The 20,388-nt window shown below is 37.8% G+C and overlaps 1 protein-coding gene across 5 annotated transcripts in view; it reads left to right on the top strand.

Moving 5' to 3' along the window:
* RABGAP1 (RAB GTPase activating protein 1) overlaps window positions 1-20,388 on the top strand; it is a 177,700-nt gene that overhangs the window by 63,834 nt on the left and 93,478 nt on the right. For all 5 annotated transcript variants that reach the window (XM_088841159.1, XM_055399559.2, XM_055399557.2 and 2 more), the window contains 3 exons: window positions 5,990-6,164; window positions 11,707-11,800; window positions 16,911-17,061. In XM_088841159.1, the coding sequence (XP_088697285.1) occupies window positions 5,990-6,164; window positions 11,707-11,800; window positions 16,911-17,061 (420 nt within the window). The remainder of the gene's footprint in view (window positions 1-5,989; window positions 6,165-11,706; window positions 11,801-16,910; window positions 17,062-20,388) is intronic.

Here is a 20,388-nt window from a genome sequence, read left to right as displayed (position 1 = left end):
TTTCAGATCTTGAAAGCTGATACTGTGAATGTGCTACACTCAATATGCAGCAAATTTGGAAAACTCAGCAGTAGCCACAGGACTGGAAAAGGTCGATCTTCATTCCAACCCCAAAGAAAGGGAATGCCAAAGAATGCTAAAACTACCGCACAATTGCACTCATCTCACATGCTAGTAAAATCATGCTCAAAATTCTCCAAGCCAGGCTTCAGCAATATGTGAACTCCCAGATGTTCAAGCAGGTTTTAGAAAAGGCAGAGGCACCAGAGATCAAATTGCCAACATCCGCTGGATCATGGAGAAAGCAAGAGAGTTCCAGAAAAACACCTATTTCTGCTTCATTGACTATGCCAAAGCCTTTGACTGTGTGAATCACAATAAACTGTGGAAAATTCTGAAAGAGATGGGAATACCAGACCACCTGACCTGCCTCTTGAGAAACCTGTATGCAGGTCAGGAAGCAACAGTCAGAACTGTACATGGAACAACAGACTGGTTCCAAATAGGAAAAGGAGTACGTCAAGGTTGTATATTGTCACCCTGCTTATTTAACTTATATGCAGAGTACATCATGAGGAACGCTGGGCTGGAAAAAGCTTGACTTGGAATCAAGATTGCCGGGAGAAATATCAATAACCTCAGATATGCAGATGACACCACCCTTATGGCAGAAAGTGAAGAGGAACTCAAAAGCCTCTTGATGAAAGTGAAAGAGGAGAGTGAAAAGGTTGGCTTGAAGTTCAACATTCAGAAGACAAAGATCATGGCATCTGGTCCCATCACTTCATGGGAAATAGCTGGGGAAACAGTGGAAACAGTGTCAGACTTTATTTTTTTGGGCTCCAAAATCACTGCGGATGCTGATTGCAGCCATGAAATTAAAAGACGCTTGCTCCTTGGAAGGAAAGTTATGACCAACCTAGATAGTATATTAAAAAGCAGAGACATTACTTTGCCAACAATGGTCCGTCTAGTCAAGGCTATGGTTTTTCCCGTGGTCATGTATGGATGTGAGAGTTGGACTGTGAAGAACGATGAGCGCCGAAGAATTGATGCTTTTGAACTGTCGTGCTGGAGAAGACTCTTGAGAGTCCCTTGGACTGCAAGGAGATCCAACCAGTCCATTCTAAAGGAGATCAGTCCTGGGTGTTCATTGGAAGGACTGATGCTAAAGCTGAAACTCCAATACTTTGGCCACCTCACGCGAAGAGTTGACTCACTGGAAAAGAGTTTGATGCTGGGAAGGATTGGGGGCAGGAGGAGAAGGGGACGCCAGAGAATGAGATGGCTGGATGGCATCACCGACTTGATGGACCTGAGTTTGAATGAACTCCAGGTGTTGGTGATGGACAGGGAGGCCTGGCGTGCTGTGATTCATGGGGTCGCAAAGAGTCGGACACTACTGAGCAACTGAACTGAACTGAATGTATCTAACAAGACTAACAAATGACTTGTCAGTGTAGTCTAGCCAAAAACATAATGTGTGCCTAAGACTTAGCCTGATAGACTACTCTAGACTCTTTGCTAAAGTTACAAGCTAAACGTAGGCTGAGTTGTCAATATTTTCTTTGCAAAAAGTTGAAATTTATATGTGGAAGATGGGAGGAGAGCAAGGAATTCCTAAGAATACTCTCTCATTTTTCTCCTTATTTGGATGTCTTGGGCGTAGGTGTGAGGGGTAGTCAGTTGAGAGGAGAAGAGAGAGCGTATAAAGAATTTGAACAGTTTTTTCCTGTCTTAGCGCACTTAGGACACTCTTAATTCTCATTCCTTCTAACATAATAAGCTAAATTTATAACATTCCTGGCTTTAAAAATTAATAGCAGCTGCCACTAACTGAGGCCCTCTTGTGGCAATCACTGAACTAGCTGCATTTTCTGTCTCATAATTTCCATAGTGATCCATATTCCATAGGGAGGATAATGTTTATATTTTATAGATCCAAAGATGTAAAATAGATTTTATGGGATGTTGTGTGAACAAGATTCATACCATAAGCCTTCTCAGAGTGTTAGCCAGGCTTCTTCCCATAGAAATGTACTTCTCTTGTCTTTGTTTCCATAAGAGCATTTTGGGGATTTATTTAAGTCAAATTAAACATAATTTGGAATTTTAACCTCTTTGCAGTTCTCACTAGACAGAAAAGGAAACACTGCTACAGACAAAATTTCTTAAATATTCAATATATAGTTTCTGTTTATTGCCATATGTATGGGAAAACATAGAGAAGAAAATGGCATCCCACTCCAGTATTCTTGCCTGGAAAATTCCATGGACAGAGCAGCCTGGCGAGCTGCAGTCCATGGGGTCACAAAAGAGTCGAACACATCTTAGTAACTAAACAGCTTGGGAAAACAATTATAGAAACGTTGTTTAAAATGTATGTTTAAAAATTTATTCTTTTTCCTTTCCCTAAAATTATCTGGTGACTCAGTAGCTTCTTTTTAGCCTGGAACCCTTCCCAACTGTGAGAATTCCTATATTAAGATGGCACCATATTAGAGAAGAAACTTTTAAAATTAGTGAGGAAAGAAAGAGGAAGAAATGGTCTAAATTCTAGATTTTCCAACAGTAACATAAGGTGAATAAAGGTCCGTCTAGTCAAGGCTATGGTTTTTCCAGTGGTCATGTATGGATGTGAGAGTTGGACTGTGAAGAAAGCTGATCATCGAAGAATTGATGCTTTTGACTGTGGTACTGGAGAAGACTCTTGAGAGTCCCTTGGACTGCAAGGAGACCCAACCAGTCCATTCTAAAGGAGATCAATCCTGGGTGTGCATTGGAAGGACTGATGCTAAAGCTGAAACTCCAGTACTTTGGCCACCTCATGAGATGAGTTGACTCACTGGAAAAGACTCTGATGCTCTGAAGGATTGGGGGCGGGAGAAGGGGACGACAGAGAATGAGATGGCTGGATGGCATCACTGACTCGATGGACCTGAGTTTGAGTGAACTCCTGGAGTTGGTGATGGACAGGGAGGCCTGGTGTGCTGTGGTTCATGGGGTCGCAAAGAGTCGGACACGACTGAGCAACTGAACTGAACTGAATCATTCTTAAAGTTATGGAAGTACAGAATTTTCATTGCTGAAGACACTGTTCAGTTCAGTCACTCAGTCGTGTCCGACTCTGCGACCCCATGAATCACAGCACGCTAGGCCTCCCTGTCCATCACCAAGTCCCAGAGTTCCCTCAAACTCATGTCCATCGACTCGGGGGTCTTAAAATGTTTTGTAAAGTTGTTATTTTATAAATGAAGAGGCTAATGTCTGAAAGAGTAAATGATGTGTCCAGTGTTCATAGAAAAATAATTAGTATAACCATCCATATTGGAAACCCAAGCTTCTATCTGTGTGTGTACCTGCTGTGTGTATGTGTGCGCACGCACTTGCGCTCATTCAATCTCATCTGACTCTTTGTGATGCCAGGTACTGTGGCCCACTAGGTTCCTCTGTCCATGTAATTTTCCGAGCAAGAATACTGGAATGGGTTGCAATTTCCTAGTCCAGGGGATCTTCCCAACCCAGGAAGCAAACCCAAGTCTCTTGCATTGGCAGGCAAATTCTTTACCACTGTGCCTCCTGGGAAGCCTTTGTGTATGTATGCATGGGCATACTCACACATATGCAGTATTTCACTGTACCTCTCAAGATAGAAAATGCTTTCAGTGCCTCTGCTGCTGCTAAGTCGCTTCAATTGTGTCCGACTCTGTGCGACCCCATAGATGGCAGCGCACCAGGCTCCCCCGTCCCTGGGATTCTCCAGGCAAGAACACTGGAGTGGGTTGCCACTTCCTTCTCCAATCACAGTGAAAAGTGAAAGTGAAGTCACTCAGTCGTGTCCAACTCCTAGCTACTCCATGAACTGCAGCCTACTAGGCGATTTTCAGGCAAGAGTACTGGAGTGGGATGCCATTGCCTTCTCTGGCTTTCTGTGCTAGAACTCTTGAACTGCTAGATCAGGAGCCACAGGTTACTAAACTATTCCTGAGATGTATGATTACTTGGTTAAGATGGTGACTACTAGATTTCTCTTTTGTAAAAGTAGATTTTTCTTTTTGCTTTTAACAAATCATCTTGACTCCATATTTATCTGACTTCCAACAGACAGGATTGCTCTGGTCACTATTACTCAAAGGGGAGTTCAAGGTGAAGTGCAGGGGTTGTTAACGTTTATATAGTTTCTGGGGAAAAAAAATTTTAAAGGTAAAAAGTTATATCAATCTTTGAACTGTTTTAGAGAGCAATTAACTAGTTTTAGAGAATAAGCAAAACAAAAGTAAATTCTTTGACCTATCAAAGCATAATATTTGAAAGTTAAAAATCATAATTACAAATTTAGAATGAACATGTGTCATAGATTTTAATATAATTCATTAAATAATGAGGGAATCAGTAAGATGGTAAAACTGGTTCCAAGTATTTGAGGAACTTGAATTTCTGTAGTCTTTTCTTAAAAAAAATATTAGAACAAGATCGGTGGGATAGAAACAAAACTGTTTAATGTACTGTAGGTAACCTTTGGGTTATCTTTTCTATTGGACAGAAATTATTTGTTTAGCTCTTGTTCACAAACCTATAGGTTAATATGTAATTTCACAGAGTCTGGGTCCTTTAATTAATAGTAATTAAGTCATTTGTTCATTTTGAAAATTAAATAATCCTTTGTACATATTAAAACAGTCAGCACATCTGGATCTGTGGGTCAAATCTGGCCTGACTGGTTTGCATTAACAAATTTTGAAACACAGTCATACTCACTGTCTATGGCTGCTCTTGCACCGTAATGGTAGAGTTGAGGAGTTGCAGCAGAGACTACTGGCCCACATAGACTAAAATATTTACTGTTTGGCCCTATACAGAAAAGTTTACCAACTACGTAATTAAGCAGTGCTTCAGGATGCTATTGAAAGGACCTGTTGCTACTATGTTAGCCTTCTAGGATTGGGTTTTCAGTCACTAAGTTATGTCTGACTCTGTGACCCCATGGACTGTAGCCCGCCAGGCTCCTCTGTCCATGAGATTTTCCAGGCAAGAATACTGGAGTGGGTTGCCATTTCCTTCTCCAGGGTCTAGGTTTGGGGTAGTTTTTCTTAAGAATCCAAATAAACATTAAGATGGTAGTATCTGCTCTCTGCCTGATATTTCTAATGAACCTCTTAATTGCCCTCCCCCTTCTGTATTTTTACTTCATGCATGTATATCTTTCTCTTTGGTGTTGCTACCTTTCTATTCTAGTTTTCTCTGGTTCTTTTCCTACAGTTCTGCCTTTTCCTCCTGCTCTGTATTTCATTCTTTTTTCCTCCTCCTTAAACTGACTGTAATATTGAATATTAATGTATTTAAATATTGTACTGGTAAAATTTTATATTCCCTACTCTTAATTTTTTTTTAGGTCAGTTTAAAATGTTATGTGCTTGCCTCAAGATAAACCCAAAATACAAAACAATTTCAGTTATCAAAAATTTTGTGAACTCCATGAATCTCTTTTCTGTCACTTACCTCTCCTCCCACCCCTAAGCTGTAGCTTTCAGTTGAAGAAAAGTTACCTATTCAGTTATCACTAGGCTAAAGGATTTGGTGGTAGGGGCATGGACATAAGACATTCTTAGTCTTAAACTGTATGTTTTAGATTATTTCTAAAACATTTTCTATGTACACTTTTATATAGGAAACCTTCAGCAAAATTTTAAGGTAACTGGGAAGCTACAGAACAGTTAACTTTTTAAGTTAACTTACTAAATATTGGTAGTTGGATGTTTGATGAGACAGTCTAAATACAGTTGCAGAATTAGAGTCCTGTTCAGTGTATCCTATTTTCTTAAAGGTTTTAAGCCTAAACATATGTTTTTCTGCTTAGAAAAGATTACGTTTAGTTTAGATATTCAAAGTAATACCTTTTTATTCTCAGATCCTATGTAAAATCAGAAGTAGTGCTCAATTTAAAAAAAAAATTTTATCACTTGATAACTAATGTGTTTTCCTCTTTAAGATAAAGCAAAAGGAGCGAAAGAACAATACTGACACTTTATACGAAGTTGTATGCTTGGAAAGTGAATCAGAAAGAGAGAGGAGGAAAACTACAGCCAGTCCCTCAATTCGCCTGCCACAGTCAGGATCTCAGAGTTCAATGATACCTTCTCCTCCGGAAGATGATGAAGAGGAAGGTAAATTGTAGGGAGGACTTAATTTCTATTTTGGGTGCTGGACTATAGAAACCATTACAGTTTTATCAGGGAAATGATAAAGTGACATAGTATTTTGAACACTTTCAATAAATGTTTATGACTGTGGGAGATAAAAAATGATTGCCATAGGACTTTCTTTGAGGTAATTATAGCCAAGTTAGAAAAAATGAGATTTATAATTAGTGCTTTTTTAAAAAAAAAAAAAAGAATCAGTCTCTGCTAGCTTAGTGAATTAATACAGCACATTTTTAAAGCAAATTTGACACAGCTTCTACCTAAATAAATGTTTCCATCTCAACTGATTTATATATTATTGGATTTTCACACTGATAAATACTAGGAATCAACCAGTTCTTTTTTTCCCCTCTCTTTTTCATGGTTATGTCTGTGAATTGTTCTGTCAATTCTGTGTCAAAGTGAGAAATGGCGGGAAGGAATACAGGAAAAATGAAAGTTTGGAAGGCATTTTGTGTCAGAGCTTTATTTTTAAGGGCAAAAACAAGCTGATTATGAAAAGTCATAAGAGGTATGCATCTATGTGAGGTTCACAGGGAGTGTTCTGGAAATTCATAGGAGAGAATTAAATTTTCATTGTGGAGTATGTGGTGGAGCACCATGACTTTTTTTAGCTGGAACTTGTAAAGTGCAGGGAGAATTCAGAGATAAATATGCTGGTTTGGGCACTTCTGGCTAAAAAATGTACATTAACAAAAGCATCAGGGTGATAGGAATGTTTGATTGAGGTAGAAGAAATACGTGTCCATGATTATATGTACTTTTTCCAAGTTTAGAGCAAGTGCTGACTTCTGAAATCCTGTTCTTCCCCGTAACTTTTACTTTTCCTATAACTGATCAACTTAGGGTCATTTATTGGTAATGTTAATGGCCACCAGTTGCTAGATGCTTAGTGTGGTAGACAGATACTTTGTTTATGAAGTAAAATAATACTTTGTTTATATAATCCACACAAATTCCTGAAAAATAAGACTTATTTTGAACATAAAGAAAGTGAGTTTGCCCAGCGTCACAATATTTAGAAATTGGCAGGGAGGATTTTAATCCAGGTTTGTGAATTAGCAGTCTGAGCTCTATTGTGTTCTCATCTATGGGCATTTAGTCACATAAAGCATTTTGAAGTGCAAAGAAGGCACAAATGTTTTTGAAAAGTTAGCATACAATTTAGAGTCTCCTGCAGAGACAATTTAAGTCATGTTTTAAGGCCGGGAAGGGTGAAGTTGTTCCTACTGTTTGAGATTGACTATATAACTGGTTCTGGAGACTTGCAGTTTTCCCTTATGTCAACATTGCTTAAGATGCAGAGCAAATAAAAATTTACAGAAGTTTCCTTCCTTTAAGACTTGGCAATGAAAAAAAAAATGCCAAAAGTTGAGAAAGACACACTATTTATTGTGAAACCAGAGACTGTTCAAATCTCCATATTATAGATGTTAAAGGATATCTACCAGTTAAAAAGAAATTTATGCCCAGCTAATAGATAACATCAGGACTGAGATATAGTTCTAGTCTATAATAGGCAGTGTTTTTAATACAACTGAGGGCATTCAGAAGGCCTCTGCTGACAACACTTAACTGGGGGTGGAGAAGGACTAAGGGCAGTGGCAGTCCGTGGGAGAATCAGGAACATAGAACACAAGCTCTGTAAAGGAAGAGAGTGTGTCCTTTTCTGCTCCATGTTGTTTCCGTGGTGTGTAGTCCAATTCCTGGTATATGATAAATTCTCAGTAAATATTGGCAAGATGAGTAGCCTTCCTAGATCCATTTCCATAGTGGAAAGATAATGACAAGAGACTGCCGCCACACCATCTTTTATTTCTGTCTAATCCAGTATACAAACCAGGGAAATTGGTCCTGTTGTGATGTTTGCTCCCTGAAAAGAAATGGCTATAGTCCTCTAAAGAGCCTCTTTATCCATAGGCCATTTGTGCTCACAGGGCAGGAAGCCAGCAGTTATAAAGGGGAGGTGTTCAAAAGTAACATTCTGAACACATCCAAACAGTAAAAGAGAATTTTGTAAGATAAGTCTTCCTAATCTCTTTAAAGGAATTATCTCTTATAAATTTTAATACATTTTAAAGTAGCTGCCATCACCCAAAGACATTGTGTTTTATTGACATTTTTAATGAGTGGAGAATTACTTGAGGCATTTAGAGTACAGCCAACTCTGGAAAATAGTGAAGCAGAGGGACATTATCTCAGTGCCCTTGAGCCTTTCTCTTTTCCTTATTCATCTGCGGAGGTCTCACTTATATTCAGTCTGTTGTCTTCCCAAACTCATTGTGAAAACTGCTGATAATGTTCAAGACATTATAATGTAAATAAGTTTAGTAATAAATATCCTGGATTTCTGAGCCTTTAAAATCAGTACTCTCAGATATACTATCACTAAAGGGATGCCAATTCATGATGTAATCATCAACAGATGTTGAGATCCAAAATTTTTTTTTTAAGATCCAAAATTTTTAAAGGCAGGTTAAACAAAAACATTTAGAAACAGCATTGATTGAGCTGACATGGAAACAAGTACTGTTTTACCCAACTAGTGCAAATGTCAGTTGGTAAAACCATTTTGGGAGACAGTTTGTCATAAGTTTCAGAATCCTTTAAAAGCATGCATTTTTTTTAACTCAGGAAGTTCCCTTCTGGGCATATATCCAATAAAAGCAATGAGATCTGTTCATCCTAATACTATTTCTGGCAAAAAGTTGAAAACTCCCTAAGTGTCCAACAAAGAAAATTAAGTAAATCTTATTTTCCCACTCCTTTTGTTACACTTTTTTCAATTCTCTCACATTCCTTCATCATTGTCACTTTTTTCATTGTCTTTTTTTCTTTTTAGGATATAAATGCACTTTTTTTTTTTTCCAGAAACAAGAAATTTTTATTTAAATAGTGTAGTCTTAATTTCTTTAATATAACCCCCCCCCGCAAAATCTGATGGAAACAAAGTTTTATATACCATATAAACAAGATTTGTCAGATTTGAAAGTGAAAGAGTAATTTACAGTTAGCTTTTAGCCCTCTAGGAACATTTAGATAAATCCTGATAATCCACCTAACATTAGTTTGTGTCAATTTTATAATACATTGGGATAAACTTTACTATTGTACTTAATGGTACAGTTTCATATATCAAGTATTTCCATTAATTCCATTATTCAGTTCAGTTGCTCAGTCGTGTCCGACTCTCCGCGACCCCATGAATCACAGCACGCCAGGCTTCCCTGTCCATCACCAACTCCCGGAGTTCACTCAAACTCATGTCCACAGAGTCGGTGATGCCATCCAGCCATCTCAATCTCTGTCATCCCCTTCTCCTCCCGCCCCCAACCTTTCCCAGCATCAGAGTATTTTCCAGTGAGTCAACTCGTCGCATGAGGTGGCCAAAGTATTGCAGTTTCAGCTTCAGCATCAGTCCTTCCAATGAACACCCAGGACTGGTCTCCTTTAGAATGGACTGGTTGGATCTCCTTGCAGTCCAAGGGACTCTCAAGAGTCTTCTCCAGCACCACAGTTCAAAAGCATCAATTCTTCGGCGATCAGCTTTCTTCACAGTCCAACTCTCACATCCATACATGACCACGGGAAAAACCATAGCCTTGACTAGATGGACCCTTTTTGGCAAAGTAATGTCTCTGCTTTTTAATATGCTATCTAGGTTGGTCATAACTTTCCTTCCAAGGAGTAAGCGTCTTTTAATTTCATGGCTGCAATCAGCAGTGATTTTGGAGCCCAAAAAAATAAAGTCTGATACTGTTTCCACTGTTTAGTGACAGCTAAAAAGTGACCCCATCAAATGAAGTAAGTGACATTAATTGCAAGAATAAACCACATCTGGATTGCTTCCTAAATTCGCCAGTTTGCAGAAAGTAAACATTCTTTGTTTGATCATAATATACTGAAATTGCCTATAACACTGGTGCAGTAAAACAGCTAGCTCCTGTATTGTTATAGTAGGACAGATTTTATAGTATAAAGTTAACAGAAAAATATGCTCACACATGTGGTGAAACTTATTTCACAAAGAGACCATTAAATAAAGGGAAAATAAACCATGCAGACGAGATGGCTTCCCTGTTGCCATCTGTTTCCTATGGGATCACAAAAAGAAAAAAAAACCAATGCCTTACCTAAGTTATCCCTCTCTCAAAATAACACCATTTATATTATAAACCACGAACTCCCCATCAAAAGACGGGAACTGCTTTCGTTAATTCATATATATATATATATATAACTGTATCACTTTGCTATACACCTGAAACAAACACAACACTATAAATAAAATATAGTACAATATAAAATGGAAATAAGTAACAGATCTTTGGGGCTTTACACTGAGTTAGAGTTCCTATCAGAGGGATAACAGCACCACAGCTGCACTGAATCCTCATAAAGGAGGCACACGAATGACTGGGTTACAAGAGGTACAGATATGAGAGCTGCTCATTTCCCAGAAACCACAGCTCACAGAAAACCAACAAAGGCATGAGGTACAGACCATTCACTTATGAATGTGTAAAACTCAAAAAAGTCCACATCACTCCTGCAACATGTCGAAAGTGCCTCAGAATTCACACAATACCAACTTTCTCATGGTTCTGGTTAAATTACATATACCAGTTTATAACAAATGGCAAAATCTGTAACTCTGTTCGAAGTTTTAAAAAATTACTTAACAATAATTTCTTGTATTTCTATTCCACCTTTATAGTTCTGGTTTCTCATTTCTTAATTAGTAAATTCAGCGTGCAGGTTCTATCCTAGGCTAATTTATACACTTCCGGAAGAAAGGGAATGTCTTTAAATCTTATAATCCTTAAATTTGTATTCAGATTTACATTTCCTGATTACTTGAACAAAGTTTGAAATGATTCATCTTGGTCCTTTTTAAAAAGTATTTTTATGCTTTCTATTAATTCATGCCAGTATAGAAAATTTAAGAAAGTCATAAAAACTTAAAAGAGGGAAGAAAAAAATCATAGCTCTGTAAGATTTAGTTCTTATTTTAATTTTATGTGCACTTAATATTTTGCCAGATCATTATGTTAGTGTCAACACAAGTTTAGATTGTATATGTGTATCAAAATTTATTCAAATATTCTCTGCTTTTCTATTTTGAAAGCTTATGTGTGCGTGCTTTGTGCTTTTAACTGTTATACATAAGACTGCTATATGTTTTCATGTATGACATTGTTTGCTGTGAAACAGGTAAGAGAACATACCATACTTTATGAGTCCTATCATTTTATAGTCATATGGCTCTTTCTTCAGTTGACATTATATAGGTGTATATGAAAAGCAAAAGAATTAAAGAGTTTCAGCAACATTCCACCTAGGGCTATTTTTACTTTTCTTTTATTTATGACTATATGCTAAGAGAGAAGTTAGGAACTGTGCTCCCAATGAAATCTTTCAAATTTGACTGTTATATTTCCAGGTCATTCTTCTGGCTAGCATAGCTACCTCTATTATCCTTTTTTGTGTGTTTTGTTTATTAAAGATAACGATGAGCCTCTCTTGAGTGGATCTGGTGATGTATCCAAAGAATGTGCAGAAAAAATTCTTGAAACATGGGGAGAACTGCTGTCTAAATGGTAAGTTGTGATAGAATAGTTTTCCTTTCCACCTGCAGTCCTTAAATTATGGGTAGGGGATTTTACCAAACATTTTTCAGTTTTGCAGCCAATAATAAAAACCTAAGTATGAGGTTCACATTCTAGAATCTCTGTTGGTAGAGGTTTATAAGGGTAGTGAAGTCGTGAAGATTGAAATCAGCTTTCAAAATATCAGAAACCTAGTAAGTTCTCATTGCTACAGAATTATTTATGTAAACATGGAATCCATGGAGAAAATAAATAAGGAAAGAAGTCACTTATATTGAAGCGGGTAGGAATTGCCAACTGGTTAAGATAATACACAGTAGTTAAGGCTGCTGCTGCTGCTGCTGCTAAGTCACTTCAGTCGTGTCCGACTCTGTGTGACCCCGTAGATGGCAGCCCACCAGGCTCCGCCATCCCTGGGATTCTCCAGGCAAGAACACTGGAGTGGGTTGCCATTTCCTTCTCCAATGTGTGAAAGTGAAAAGTGAAAGTGAAGTCGCTCAGTCTTGTTCGACTAGTAGCGACCCCATGGACTGCAGCCCACCAGGCTCCTCTGTCCATGGGATTTTCCAGGCAGGAGTACTAGAGTGGCTTGCCATTGCCTTCTCCGAGTAGTTAAGGCAGTAGACAGTAATCAGGAAAGTTTACTCAAACGATACATAGAACCATGACAGAGACTGCAGTGGGATTTTTCCCAATCTCTGTTATATGCCTTAAGTGACAGATCAGAATGTTATAAACATGGTATATATTTATTGCTCTACCAATTACTAACACTTGTAAAATTCAGAAATTTCTCATCAGCTCAAGAGACAGTTTGATGACAGTGTTAAGCAATATCCTATAGACTGTCTAAAACGAGTACACTACCTTCAGGTAATTTATTCGTGAAATCAGAGACATTCTGGTAAATCAGGTTGGTGAGACGTTTATGTCATTTCCTTTTCCCACTGTGTAGGATGCCACTCATGCTGAATCAAGCTCAACTTAAAAATGATCTGAGTGTATGCTGAATCAAGCTCAACTTGAAAATGATCTGAGCAGTTTTCTGTTTCTGGCTTTCTGGTTCTTAGGGTTATCATACCAACTCCCCATGGACCTGTTACTTGGAGTCTGATTTTTCTCTGAAGTTTTAACTGTTGAAACCTTCACTCTGTACTTAGTAAAATTGTGTCTCAGCATTAAAAAAAAAACTTCTTGCCCTTAAGGGATGGGAGTACAAATGGGCATCATCTGCTTCCAGCACTCTCACAGAGCTTTACACTTTCAGTAAAACACTCTCCAATTGGGAAATTTCAAATGTGTACAGGAGGAGAATGCAAAGCAAAGCATGGTTTGTCTTTACACAAGTGGTTTTAATAAATGACCTCTGCAGAAGCCCCGCAGGGGAATAGTTCTCATTTATTTTTTTATATTCCTTCAGGAATCAGGAGACAAACCTGCTGATGCTCTCATCACAATATATTTTCAGTTCAGTGAATTTGGAATGTTTGGACTGCTGCTGGCAGAAATTTCATCTGTATAAAAAGACTTCTGCTCTAAAATAGAAATGTAATTGAGTCTTGACATGGGTTATATAATAGTGTATGTAAAATTATTTAGATACAGCATTTAGACTCTAAATGCTCTAGGTTTTATAAAATGAACCCACCAGCATTTTATACAATTGCTTGGAATTTGTTTAGTTATCGGGTTTTGTTTATCCATTTTATTATTCTTTTGATGAAATGATATCCTTATCTTTTTCCTTCAAATATGTTAAGTAACTTTCCATCTGTCTCACCTATCTTCAGGATGTTTATAACTGTTTTTTGCTGATTTCAATCATGTCTTTAGAAATAATAATGTAGTTTCTCTTCTTCAATTTATGTTGTCATTATTTTTTCATCATTATTATATGTGTTTTACGATAGGAATCATCACTGTGTCATGGAATTTTAGAACCTGGTAGACCTGGCTTCAGGTCCTACCTCTCCTGTTTCTAAGTTGTATGATCTTGGGCAAGTCACTTAACTCTTGAGAATCTGTCTTCATTTGCAAAATACAAGTCTGTAGAACCACCATGCAGGATTATTGTAGATTAAGAATAATAGATGTTGTAATGGTAGTAATCATAGTAAGAAGTAATAGATTTATTTTGTGCCCAGTACTGTGCTAAGTTATGTGCTCTATTTCAACTATAATAACCTTATAAAATAGTATCCATTTTTATAGATGAGGAAACTGGCTTAGAGATTAAGTCAACAATTCTAGTTAGTAAACAGCAGGCTCAGAATTTTTAACACATTCAGATCTGATTCCAAAAATGGTGTATTTAACTCTACATTAGATTTTAGTGTCAGTGTTTATAATAAGTATACCTTTGTGCTCTAATTCTCCAAGTTTGTTTTGATAAGAATTTTAGTGGTTAAGAGAACTAATGTCAGTAACAAAATAGTTGGCTGAGTTATTGTCAGTGACAGAACTATTCTGAAAATGATTTTACCAATGTAAATCAAGCTTGTGTTATCAAATAATTCTAGGGTTAGTTTTTTTTTGTTTTTTTAAAGAGCCAAATATAAATATTTTAGGCTTTGTGGCCAATAGACTCTGTTGCACCTACTCACCTCTGCTGTTGCAGTGTGAAAGCAGCCATAGACAATACAGAAAGAAAGAAAAATGGCTTATGTTTCAGTAAGAGTTGGTTTACAGAAACACATGGTGAACCAGATTTGTTCCATAGGCCATAGTGTGCCAATCCCTTTCTACTTCCAACTCTTCAACGTGTGTGTGTGTGTGTGTGTGTATTTTTCCCCTAAGCAAAGCCAAAACTATGTTAACCATCTATAGCTCTTGTATTATGGTGCTAGCATCATCACAGAATTAATAACTTTTAAATGTACTGTGCTTCATTCTGCTGGAGTTCTGGGAGAGTTTTGAGAAAAGTCTCAGACCTTTTCTGTACAATATTTTGATAGTGGTCATTTTGTACCAGTAAAGTGAAATTGCTCAGTTGTGTCCAACTCTTTGCAACCCCATGGATGATAGCCTACCAGGCTCCTCTATCCATGCGATTTTCCAGGCAAGAGTACTGGAGTGGGTTGCCATTTCCTTCTTCAGGAGATCTTTCCGACCCAGGGATCGAACCCACGTCTCCCACATTGTTCAGTTCAGTTCAGTCGCTCAGTCGTGTCCGACTCTCTGCGACCCCATGAATCACAGCACGCCAGACCTCCCTGTCTATCACCAACTCCCGGAGTTCACTCAAACTCATGTCCACAGAGTCGGTGATGCCACCCAGCCATCTCATTCTCTGTCGTCCCCTTCTCCTCCCGCCCCCAACCTTTCCCAGCATCAGAGTCTTTTCCAGTGAGTCAACTCGTCGCATGAGGTGGCCAAAGTATTGCAGTTTCAGCGTTAGCATCAGTCCCTCCAATGAACACCCAGGGCTGGTCTCCTTTAGAATGGACTGGTTGGATCTCCTTGCAGTCCAAGGGACTCTCAAGAGTCTTCTCCAGCACCACAGTTCAAAAGCATCAATTCTTCGGTGATCAGCTTTCTTCACAGTCCAACTCTCACATCCATACATGACCATGGGAAAAACCATAACCTTGACTAGACGGACCTTTGTTGGCAAAGTAGTGTCTCTGCTTTTTTAATATACTATCAAGGTTGGTCATAACTTTCCTTCCAAAGAGTAAGCGTCTTTTAATTTCATGGCTGCAATCAGCATCTGCAGTGATTTTGGAGCCCAAAAAAATAAAGTCTGACACTGTCTCCACTGTTTTTCCATCTATTTCCCCTGAAGTGATGGGACCAGATGCCATGATGTTTGTTTTCTGAATGTTGAGCTTCAAGCCAACCTTTTCACTCTCCTTTTTCACTTTCATCAAGAGGCTTTTGAGTTCCTCTTCACTTCCTGCCATAAGGGTGGTGTCATCTGCATATCTGAGGTTATTGATATTTCTCCCCGCATTGTAGGCAGATGCTTTACTGTCTGAGCCACCAGGGAAGTCTTGGTAACTTGTGCATAAATCTGATAGCCACAGAAATTCCTCCACGTCAGAATCCTGCTTTATTGACTCAGTAATGGTGGCTCTCAAATCACAAAGCAGCTGTGATGTAACAGCATTCATTGAGCTTGAGTCTACCTCAGTCTCTTAATCAACTTTCCTGAACTTCTTTCTCCATCTGTAGAACTGGAGATACTACCACATACCTCAAATGGTTGTTGTGAGGATCAAATAAAATTAAATGCAAAAGCACTTTGTAAGTTAATACCAACACTTCTATAAATTCTTTTTCAAGATGTTTTATTTCCCCCAGTAAAAGTATTTTAGGGAATTCCCTGACAGTCCAGTGGTTAGGACTTCAGGCTTCCACTGCAGGGGCAATGGGTTTGATTACTGTCTGGGAACTCTTGCCTGGAGAATTTCATGAACAGAAGAGCCCAGCAGGCTGCAGTCCACGAGGTCACAAAGAGTTGCACACGACTGAGTGACTTTCTTCATCATCTGAGAAATAAGATCCTGCATGCTGCAGCCCCCAACCAAAGAGATGTCTTATTCCCCACATTTTGTAGATGAAATAAATGAAGCTCCAACACTTTAGTAACTTGTTTTGATAATAGTACAGTAGAAACTTTTTTATCCATCATAGTTATTCAAAAAATTTACTTAAAGCACCATAAAAACTGCTGAAAGCATTTATTTTTATATTTATTCTTACTTAGAACAAATGTTTACCTAGAACATTAAAATATACAGTTTACTTATCAATTTTGATGCAGATCTGAGCTCTTTAGCTATGTATTCACTGTTGAGAATTTTGCTTTGTTTTTCTTGCACAAGCCACAACCATAAAGCTATAGTTTCCAGTTCTGGTTGTTTTTTTTTTTTTTTTAATTAGACCAATAATTTAGAGATACATAAGAAGCAGTCTGACTTCAGAATTTTTTTCTCCACCCAGTCTTTTACAGTTATATTGGCCACGTCTAGTTCAGTGGTTTTATTCTTTATTAATGTTTTTTATTAAGTCTTTATATATCGTTTAGTTTAGCTTTCCTAAAAGTAACGCACTTTTAAAAACTCTTTCATGCACTTACAGCTTATGGCTTTCTTTTTAGGCATCTCAACTTGAGTGTGAGGCCAAAGCAGTTGTCATCCTTAGTAAGAAGCGGTGTTCCTGAAGCTCTTCGAGGAGAAGTCTGGCAGCTCCTAGCAGGCTGTCACAACAACGACCACCTGGTAGAAAAATACCGAATTCTCATCACTAAGGTAAGCGAAGCGAAGTGAAGTGGCTCCGTTGTATCCGACTCTTGGCGATCCCATGGACTGGAGTCCACCAGGCTCCTCCGTCCATGGGATTTTCCAAGCAAGAGTACTGGAGTCGGTTGCCATTTCAGGGGATGATAATTCAGCTTCAGCATTAGTTCTTTTAGAATTCAATTGTTAAAAGATTGTTCTGCCTATTCGCTTACCAAGAATTGTATGTAATACCTTTAACTAACATAAGAATAGAACTTTCAGACTTCTGGCTCATAGTTATTTCCAGTGTTGGCACAAAGGAGAAGAAGGCATAGGTTTTCTTCCTTCCTTTTCACCTCAGAGGCAAAAGATGGCCTCTGCCCTATGTGTATAGGTCAGTTGTGCTGTGCTATGTGTACTTTCCTTTATTTTAATCCTTTTCACACTTCCCAGAAATGTGCTCTTTGTAAGTAAAGGCCTAGTCCTATTTTTTTTTTACAATTGGAAGAACATGGTTCTATCATCTTAAACTGTATTCCCTTTTAGTTCATTCCTCTAAATTGAATTCTCAATTTTTATGGTATTCTCTTCTCAAGTTGATGAATTCCTCAAGGTTTTGCAAGTGAAGCAATGCAGCTATTCTTTGTACAGGCATGCAAAAATTTAATTTTCTGCCAGGTCAGGCAGTGGTTTGTGCCTTTTGCACCCGTTACTGATGTTCAGCTCTGCTTTTGTTTTCTAAATTTCTTGAAATCTTCATCTTTAGGAAACAGTTTCTTTGATGGTATACAAATTTCAAACCTGAGTTATGAATGAACTGCTCAGAACTCTCAATAATATATGAGAATTTTTCAGTGTGGCAAAGTAGTAGGACTTCTTTTAAAAATATATTAAAACCTTATGAGTAGTGAATAATACTGCTATAAAACAACTGTTGTTTGTTTGTTTGTTTTTAAAAAAACTTGTAGGTAAGGATAGAATTCGAACATGAAGTCAGATCTTTCCTCACCAGAAAAATGACTTTTATTTGCTGAAAATATCTTTCTTCAAGAAAAATGTTCTCAAGAACTAATGTTCTGATTGCCTTTATTGTGTCAATGTAATTGTTTAACCCGCTGTATTGAGTGCCTATTACAATCGCAGCGTTGAAACTATGAAGTCAAACAAAAGCAGTTAACATAAGTCGTGTGGTAATCTGGAAAAGCACAATAGAAACCATCAAAAGAAGTGACTAATTCCGCATGGGGGGATAGGAAGAGTATTTATCAGGAATATAATGTTTGAGATGGGTTTCAGAAAAGACCTTACCAGGCATGAAAGAATGGCAGAGTGTTGTAGTATCATTGGAAACATGGACGAACAGGGTATGCAGTGTGTGTGACTAGCAAAGGTACAGCCAGTTCATTTTTTTCTTTTATTTGCAAGTCCTGTTAGGTAATTGTAACATTTTGAAGTCCTTTGAAATGTTTGGCCAAAAATTATTTCTTCAGTATTTTTGGTGTGGCTACTCATCAGATAATTTAAAGACATGGAATATTCTCTTTTTGTGGTTCCATGAAAATGGTGATACCTGTTTCTCAAAGAAGAACCTGGTAGTTAGATGATATGTTAAAAGATCAGCTGTTAACAATATCTGATACATTTGATTAATGATTTATATATGCTGGTGTCATGCACTTTATATTTCACATTAAACTTACTGTCATGTGGATGGTAGAACCTAAAAAGCTTTCTAAAAGATGTATATTAAATTGCTGACATGTAATCAGAATATAAAAGTTATTTAACCATCATAATAGTGGCTAATGTTTTGTTTTATTCTGTAGTGTTACATAGCTTAGCTATAAGATATATATTGGCTATAAAACTAGGTTTTTCTGTCTTCCTAGAAATAGTTATTACTGTAATTGACATTTTAAAATTTGCACCGATTTTTTTTTTGAGTCGTAAAACTACATATTTTTAAATTTATTTCTACAGCAAGCTGTGATTTACATAGGCTAAAATACACAAATTTACAGCTCGATGACATTTTACATATTAATACACTGCTCTGATCACTACCAAAAGGAAGAATATGTCCATCACTTCAAAAAGTTATTTTTGTTCCTGTCTAGTTGTAACCACCCCTACTCCACCCTGGAAAAACCAGTACTGTGCTCTGATTTCTCTGTCCCTAGATTAGTTTTGATTGTTCTTGAACTTCATTTAAAAACAATGATACAGTCATCTAGCATGTACTTGTTTGTATCTGACTTTTTCTGCTCATCCATTTTGGGAGTGTATCAGTGGTTTGTGATTTTTTTTTTTAAGATTTTTAAAAATTCATTTTTGGCTGCACTGGGTCTTCGTTGCTGCATGCAGGCTTTCTCTAGTTGTGGTGAGTAGGGCTCATCTTCTGGTTGCGGTGCTTGGGCTTGTCAGTGGGGTGACTTATTGTGGAGCATGGGATCTAGAGCACAGGCTCAGTAGTTGTGGCCCACCGGCTTAATTGGTCCGAGACACTTGGGATCTTCCCAGATAAGGAATCAAACCCGTGTTCTCTGCATTGGCGGACAGATTCTTAACCACTGGACCACCAGGGACGTCCTAGTAGTTCGTTTTTTATTCATTTTCACTTTTTTAGTTGCTGCAGATATTACATTGTGTGAATAAATCACACTTTAAAAAATCTATTCTGGTATTATAGATGTTTTGTTTCTTGTTTTAGCTTTTATAAAGTTGCTGTGAACATTCTTGCATATAACAGGTGCTATGATCTGAAGGTGTCCTTTAAAATTCATGTTGGAACTTAACCATTATGCCAAAGTGATATTGAAAAAGTAGGGCCTTCGGGAGGTGATTCAATCGTGAGGGCAGAATCCTCATGCTAGGGTTAGCACCCTTATAAAAGAGTCAAAGGAAAGCTCCCTCCTCACCTTCCACCATGTGAGGACACGACCAGAAGTTGGCAGTGTGCCACCCAAAAGGGAGCCTTCACCTGAGCCCAACTGTGTGGCACCCTGATCTTAGACTTCTAGTCTCCAGAATGGTGAGCAATGAAATTCTGCTGTTCATAAGCCATCCATTCTGTGGTATTTTGTTATAGAAACCAGATAGACTAAATCAGGTTAATTTTTTATTCAGTCATTCTACTATTGCTCGGCATTTATTTTGTTTCCAGTTTTCAGTCTCTAAATGATGTTTACTAAACAACCTTACACATGTTCCAAATCTTTGACTTTTATGGAATAGTCTCAGTAGTATGGTTACTGGATCAGAGGGTAATAACGTTTTTTAAATTTGCTATTTAATTTTTGTATTTAATTTACTTATATCCAGCTTGCTTCTCTGAAAGACTGTGGCGGTTCACAGTTC

This window comes from Moschus berezovskii, chromosome 11 (genome assembly GCF_049115385.1).
Source record: "Moschus berezovskii isolate FMDL1 chromosome 11, NW_MosBer_1.0, whole genome shotgun sequence".
In the NCBI taxonomy this organism is placed as follows: Eukaryota; Metazoa; Chordata; class Mammalia; order Artiodactyla; family Moschidae; genus Moschus; species Moschus berezovskii.
The sequence above is the reverse complement of the archived record's forward strand: the minus strand, read 5'-3'. Positions and strand labels throughout refer to the sequence as shown.